Here is a 7,196-nt window from a genome sequence, read left to right as displayed (position 1 = left end):
ATACATACGATGGGGAAGGTTCAAATTGTTTTCCTAATAATACTGAATTCAGTTTTGGCTCTCTCGCTATTAATTATTATTGTTGCACGATCATCTTTTCGGTTAACCTGATTTGTTGGATTGATCCCCAACCTTTATATTTATGCTTTGCAGCTTACTTTGGTGTATCATCACCTTGTTTGAGAGAGTAGATACACAATATTATACTTTATGGGTGTCAACCCATACGATTTCGCTTCATGGGCGTCAACCCATCAGATTTGTTTTCTGTCCTCTATCTTTTATATGTTTGCTTGAATTTCCCATCTTAATTTTTACGTTGGATGACTCAATTACATTGAGGAAAATGTAATGTTTAAGTGTGGGGGACTGGTATTTCGTTATTATTTTTTTTTAATAAATAAATGATGATCAGCTGTTTAGCGGGTCTATTTTTGCTTTTCTTATCATCTTATGACCAACTGTGGAGCGGGTCTCTAAAATTAAAAAAAATAAAATTTGAAAGATATGACCAGCTGTTTAGCGGGTCTACAATAAAAAAATATGTGATCAGCTGTTTAGCAGGTCTTTCTGTCTAGCTGTTTAACAGACATCTCTGTCCACTGTTTAGTGGATTCGTCTCGCTGTTTAGCAGAAATTTCTCGATCTCGTTGTTTAACAGATCGGTCTAGCTGTTTAGCAGACGTCACTCCATATCTAACTGTATAGCGGATATATTTTTTTGTCTTGTTCGAGGACTAGTAAAATATAAGTGTGGGGTATTTATATTGACTAGGACTCAATATTTTGGCTAACAATATTATTTTAGTGCTTTTGTAGAAAATACAAACAATTCCGATCATTCATAGAATAAATGGCTGAATGAAAGCTAATATGGAATTTGCGACTAAAGCTCCGACGCTCCAACTCACAGCACCAAATACAGTGGGAATTAATATTTGGCCACCTGCACGGCTACATATCACATTCACTGCCAGGGAGTAATAATACAAATGAAAACAAAGGGTTGCTTTGTCTATTGAAGCATCTGAATCCCACTAATGGGCTAAAGAGTGAGAGGGACGTGTCCAGAAGTGTTCTCCACATCTCATTTCTTAAAACAGAAGAGAGTCTTGAGATGCTTCTTATACTCTTATCAGAAAGTCATTAATCAGTAATCCTGGTGGAACGGAAATAAGGTGGTGTTCTGGGTTGTGAATAGCAATTAGGGTGTCCCTTAGTAATTGAGTACCCCTTAGCCAACAATGAAAGTCCGAATATCAACTGTCCTCCGGAGGTGCCTTTAACATTTTTTCGAGCTGATTCTTCTAAAAACGTTTATTTGCACAAAAACATCTACAAGTAAGTTTATTAGTGATAAAATGAGTCCCAACTAGTATATTTATGGGTGAAAATATGTCACACTTACGTGTTCATCACTTATATATCAGTTCATAGGCAATGGGTGTGGTACCGAGCCTACTGACAATGATGTAAATAAAGTGGTCATGGGAAACTTTCTCATGATTTGTCACATGGATCATGCGATAATAAGAAAGAAGTAGGGCCACTGTAAACCTTGATGTGGCAAGGAATTCATATGCCTTGAATAAACAATGCATCATCCTGGTTCCCAAATTCTGCTGCATGCGAACATATCATGTTAATTATTTGCCTATCAAGAAAAACATCCACGAGGAAGTGGTTACTATGAAAGAGTGTCACAATGATGGCAGGTAGAGCATGTAAAGCTCTTCTCTCAGTATTGTGTCTCCAAATCCACTTAGCATGTAAAGCTTTATTAATGAGTCTCAAACTTTTTACACCAACAACACCTTTTTTATTTTGATAAGGATTTTCTAACCCAAGCAACCTTTCTTTTTTCCAGCACCCCAAAGAAAACTTCTCATAATGTTATCCATTTGTTTTTCTACAAAAGCAGGAATCTGGAAAAATAGATAGATAGTAAATTGGAAGGATGCATAGGACATGCTTGATAAGCATCAACCTACTCTTTGCCAATTTCTCAATCTCTTCTAAAATCTTTGTAAAATCACCTCCCAAACAGTCACTGACTTGGATTTACTTCCCGAAGGAACTCCCAAATAATTTATGGAAAATTGCACTTTTTGGCAGCCAAAAATTAAAGCACGAGAATATGCAAACTGAGCATTTCCTACAGCCATTAGAGCACTTTTCTTGAAATTTACTTTCAAGCTTGAAACCATCAATTAAGATTTTCTTGAGATTTGTAATCTGTTCTTCACTGTCATCCGGAAACATAATTAGATAATCAGAAACTGTGTATGGTTAACAGTGTCTCAATTTGCAGATGGCTTGAAACCTTGAATAAAGTTTAACTCAACTTATCTTTGAATCATCAAAGAAAGAACCTCAACCATTAATATAAATAAGAAATGTGAAAAAGGGTCACCTTGTCTTACCCTTTACTGCTTCTAAACAACTCAGAGCAAGAGCCGTTTAATGAAATAGAGAATCTGACATTTGAGATGAACCAATGAATCCATTTCCTCCAAAAATTCTCAAAACCAGATCTGGACATTGTGTAATCTAGACAACTCCAATTTATGTTGTCAAAAGCTTTTTGAAAATCCACTTTCACTACTAATCCTGGAGTATTAGATCTTTCTCTTGCATCTATCAATTCAGAGGCAATAACGATTCCATCTGTGATTTGTCTCTCATCTACAAAAGCACCTTGTACTTTAGAAATAATGGCTGGCATTATAACTTTCATTCTGTCAGCAAGACACTTAGAAATGATTTTTTTAAATGCCACCAATAAGACTAATGGTCCTGTAATTGTTCATAGACACTGCACCTTCACATTTGGGAAGAAGAATAATGTTAGTACAATTGAGCCTCCAATCTAGAGTGTCAATAGAGTGAAATTCATGAAAAACATTCATTAATTTAGGCTTGATTATATCCATGTTGCTTTAAAAAACTCCATTGTGTACCCATATGGACCTGGTGACTTGTACAAACCAAAACATTTGATTACATTGCACACTTCTTCCTCATCAAAAGGCCTTTCCAGCAAAATACTATTTTGCACTGAAAGAGAAGGCAGAGACAAGTCATCAAAAGTTTGTCTTAGAGAAAATTCTTCTTTGAACAAATCATTGTAAAATATTTTTGCTTCATAATTTATTGTATCATTATCATGACACACAGTATCATTTATGATCAGAGAAGTAATGCCACTAGCTCTATATCTACAACAAACATTTTTGTGAAATTGTTTTTGAATTCCTTTCACCATCCATGAGCAATTGACCCTTAGATCTTGCATGCCATTTTCTTGCTAGATTTAGAGAAGCATTTTTATGTGGAATACTGAAGTCCTCTTTCAGCAAAATCCTCTTGTGATAAACCATTTATCTCTTCTAGATTGTCCATCACATCAATAAGATTTTCAAGTCTATCCACTTCAGCTTGTAAGGATCCAAAAGTATCTCTTCCCCATTTTTTGATAAAAAAAATCAATCCTTGAAGCTTTGTAGCAAGAATATAACTTGGTTTACCAGCAAAAGATAAATTGTTCCACCAAATTTTCATATTGTTCAAAAATTTTGGATGAGATAAGAAATGGTTCTCAAAACAATTGGAGCATGGTCAAATGTAAGTCTTTTTAGTCTCGTTTGTACCAAACCTGGACATTGATCCTCCCATTCCATTGACATGAAAAATATGTCTAGTCTTTGTGAAAGATGAGGATTTTGAGAGTTTTTCCAAGTAAACCTTCCACCATCCATTGGGATGTCCAGCAAATTCTGAGAATTCAAAAAAATGTCTGAAATTTCTTGTGTTTCTTTTAGTACCACCAACTCCATTTCTATTAGCCTGACATAAGATAGCATTCCAGTCACCACCACACCAAGGTTCATTTATAATAGTACGAGTTTCTCCCAATTCTTGCCAAAATTGTGCATAGTCAACTGGATCAGATGCACCATATAGTGAAGTGAAAAGTCAAACAAAACTATCCTTAGTGTTTCTGAATCTGATAGTCAAACAGAAATCCCTAAAAGAACCTCCTCCATGATCACATCATCACCATTCCATAGAGTTATGATGTCACCAGAGCTTCATTCTGATGGTACGAAAGCATATTCATAATTATTATTTCCCTATAAGGATCTTACCATAGATTCATCCACATTTTCCATTTTTGATTCTTGGATAGTGCAGATAGAAACTCTATTCTTTCGAATTGCCTGTCTTATTGCCTGAATTTTGAGATCATCATTCAAGCCCCTAATGTTCCAGGACATGATGTTAAGATCCATTAGAATTCTCCATCGCCCTAGAAGAAACAAAAGTATCTTGTGCAAATTCTTCTTCATCAACGGAATCATAATCATCTAGCCCATTCAAATCTTCCAGAATGTTATTTATGGTGGGTTTGTATGTAGAATTTTAAAAGTGGAATTTATGGGTCCAGGGGATTTGGTAGAATTACGTTTCCCTCTGTTTGTTTGGTTGTCCGAATCCTTGGAATCATGTTTCCTACTGGATTCAATTTTCCAGCAAATCCTTCATATGGAGTCTGACCCCTCCCCCCTAAGATTTGTTGGGAAACTTATCAAGGGATTTGTTGACCCACTTTTTTTTAACTCTAAATCCCATATATATGTGCAATTTTAAGATTTGAGAGTAATGACAAACAATATAAGGACTTTAATACAACAAAACTTTATAAATCCTAGGAATTTTAATTGAGTTACCAAAAACACAAGAATCTCTGAATTTATAATCCCATGCATTATAAATTCCTGGAAACGGTGAATTATGCAAACAAACCTACCATAATATTACAGAGAGTTCTAGAGTAAGAATTATCACAATTGATACTCAGTTGTCTATTCAAGGAGATATGAAAATCCACCAACTTTTCAACCTCAATCTCCTTGGACAAATCAAAATGAAGTAGCTAATAGCTTAGCCAAAAAAGCTAGGAATCTTAGAGCTTCTGAATCTTGTAACTCTGTACTTCCAATATGGTTGAAATCTCTTGTCAGAAATAAATTTAATGTAAACTTTGATTAATTCTATGAATGAAAGTTTTCTTTTCTTATTAAAAAAAAAATCCCCCCAATAAAGATATCTAATTTGCATTACCACCTTTCAAAATCCATAATTGGTAAATCCCCTTTCTGTTATAACGGCCGTGACTATCCATTTAAGACACACATGCGACATGCGTGTGTATAATTTTTCCTGATCAGAGCTTTATTTCCTTTCACACGTGGATTAAAATTAAAAAGAAAGAAAAGTAAAAACCATCGAATGGTCCTCCTCATCTCCTTCTCATTTTCGTCTTCTTCCATATCTGATACAGCACCGCCATTAGAGACACAGTACAGGCACATAAATTGAAGTTTATGGCTTTTAAAATTATTTAAATGGGTATGAAGATTATATATCGCTGGATGCAAATTTGAACTTAGATTAAAATCTCTCTATGGAAGTCGAGATTTATCCAAGAACAGTTCCTAGTTTTGGGGGATTTTTTTGTTTTTCAAATAAATCGAAGCGGGTATAAACAAAATCAAAGGTATCTCCTCATCATTGATAAGTCAGTATGTTGTTAACTGCACAAATTTATTAAATCAAAGGTATCTTTCTAACTTACCCTTCTCAACATTGTCTTCTCCGTCTTCATTTCCAACCCAAGTTGCAGTTGGCTTAAAGCTTCATCTCTTGCTGTGATAAATGTCACCGTATCACCCAAAACAAAATAGAAAAATAAATACATAAAATGGATGTTCTAAATCTAATCAAATGTGTTACCAGAAACACATAATCCATCAACTTTTTACTGTTTAAAGAATATCTTACTCTCCATAGTTATTTGCCATTTTTTTTGTTTAAAATTGATAGTAGTATAGGGATTAGTTGTTGAGAGAGACAAATTGTTGTCAGAAACATCAAAAGAAATCTATTAGATAGAGTTGGGATGTAGATTAACCAGCGGGTGCAGCACAAGAGATGCCATGGAAGTGAAGAACTGATGTGAATTGTGTTTCAGTGGTATCATAGGGAAGGTGCCTTGAGTAGAACACGCACGTTGCACGTGCTAGCTTAACTGATGGGTCACGTCCGTTATAACGGAAAGGGGGATTTGCCAATTATGGATTCTAAAAGGGGGTAATGCAAATTAGGTATCTTTGTGAGGGGGAAACACAAAATCCCCCCAAAAAAAGAAAATCAAAAGAATTCTGATCTTCAACGGCTATATTTTTTGAATAAAGCATCTAACTGTTACACGTATTTCTACTATAGCTTTTGAATTATCAGAATTTTGGAAAAACTCTAGGGGTGTAAAATTAACCTGATTAAATTCAAGGACCGAAAATAAAGAAGAATCTCATTAACTCTACCTCCGTCTAATTGACACGCATGCGAGACTGATCGGAGTGAGTTGGGCACATCATTTCCATTTGACTCAGAAAACTTTGAATCGTTGACTGGTGAAGACCCTGATTTACACGCAAGCTTATTAACTAGGACACCAGAACTTTTGACCTTATTAAAATACGAGAATCAAATACTTGGCCAACTGAGTTGTTTTAAGCTGGCTAGCACCATTTTTCAATATTGTGATACTTATTGCCTAAGACTGAGAGCATATTTTGCTCCAACCTTAGCCATGGTAAGAAGATGGTCAGCACTAATGAGATGAGAAACGTTATGAGCAAGATCATCAGGGACTTCATATCTAACCGTGGACTTGATTATGCATGAGTCAGCATCTTTCTCGATCATTTGGAAACTTTCGATTAAAAATGTTACACCCATATCCAGATATCCTCCTTCGATCTGCTGTGTCTCTTTAAGACGTTCTTGGTTATTGACTGTCACGATCTTTTCTTTGTATGACAATGGCACATGTCCTAGTAGAATCATAACAAGCATTAGCAAACGAAGAAGAGGATTAAGGTTAATAACTAGATTGATTGATTAAATAAGTTTATGTACCTTGAGGATATACGAGGTCAATAACGGTTCCAAGACCACCATCACCTTCAAGAATTTTTACCTTCTCAAATGCACTTGGAAGCAATTTTGGAACAAGTTTAGGAACTTCCTTAGAGGAGAAAACAGCCCATACAAATTCTGCTGGCGCTGCCACCTCTAGTTCGCTACTAAGCATATACTTGACCATGATTTCTTTCTTTTTTTCGATTAGA

The 7,196-nt window shown here is 35.3% G+C and overlaps 1 protein-coding gene across 1 annotated transcript; it reads right to left on the bottom strand.

The window, feature by feature from the left end:
• Nucleotides 1-6,488: 6,488 nt before the first annotated feature.
• Nucleotides 6,489-7,171, bottom strand: LOC113348175 (S-norcoclaurine synthase 2-like). The gene is made up of 2 exons (XM_026591879.1): nucleotides 6,985-7,171; nucleotides 6,489-6,899 (listed from the first exon to the last, which is right to left on the bottom strand). Exons 1-2 carry the CDS (start codon nucleotides 7,169-7,171, stop codon nucleotides 6,613-6,615), a joined length of 474 nt encoding a protein of 157 aa, XP_026447664.1. The 3' UTR covers nucleotides 6,489-6,612.
• Nucleotides 7,172-7,196: the final 25 nt, after the last annotated feature.

Source organism: Papaver somniferum, chromosome 2 (assembly GCF_003573695.1).
Source record: "Papaver somniferum cultivar HN1 chromosome 2, ASM357369v1, whole genome shotgun sequence".
In the NCBI taxonomy this organism is placed as follows: domain Eukaryota; kingdom Viridiplantae; phylum Streptophyta; class Magnoliopsida; order Ranunculales; family Papaveraceae; genus Papaver; species Papaver somniferum.
Note: the sequence above shows the minus strand (reverse complement) of the source record. Positions and strands in the feature narration are given on the sequence as shown.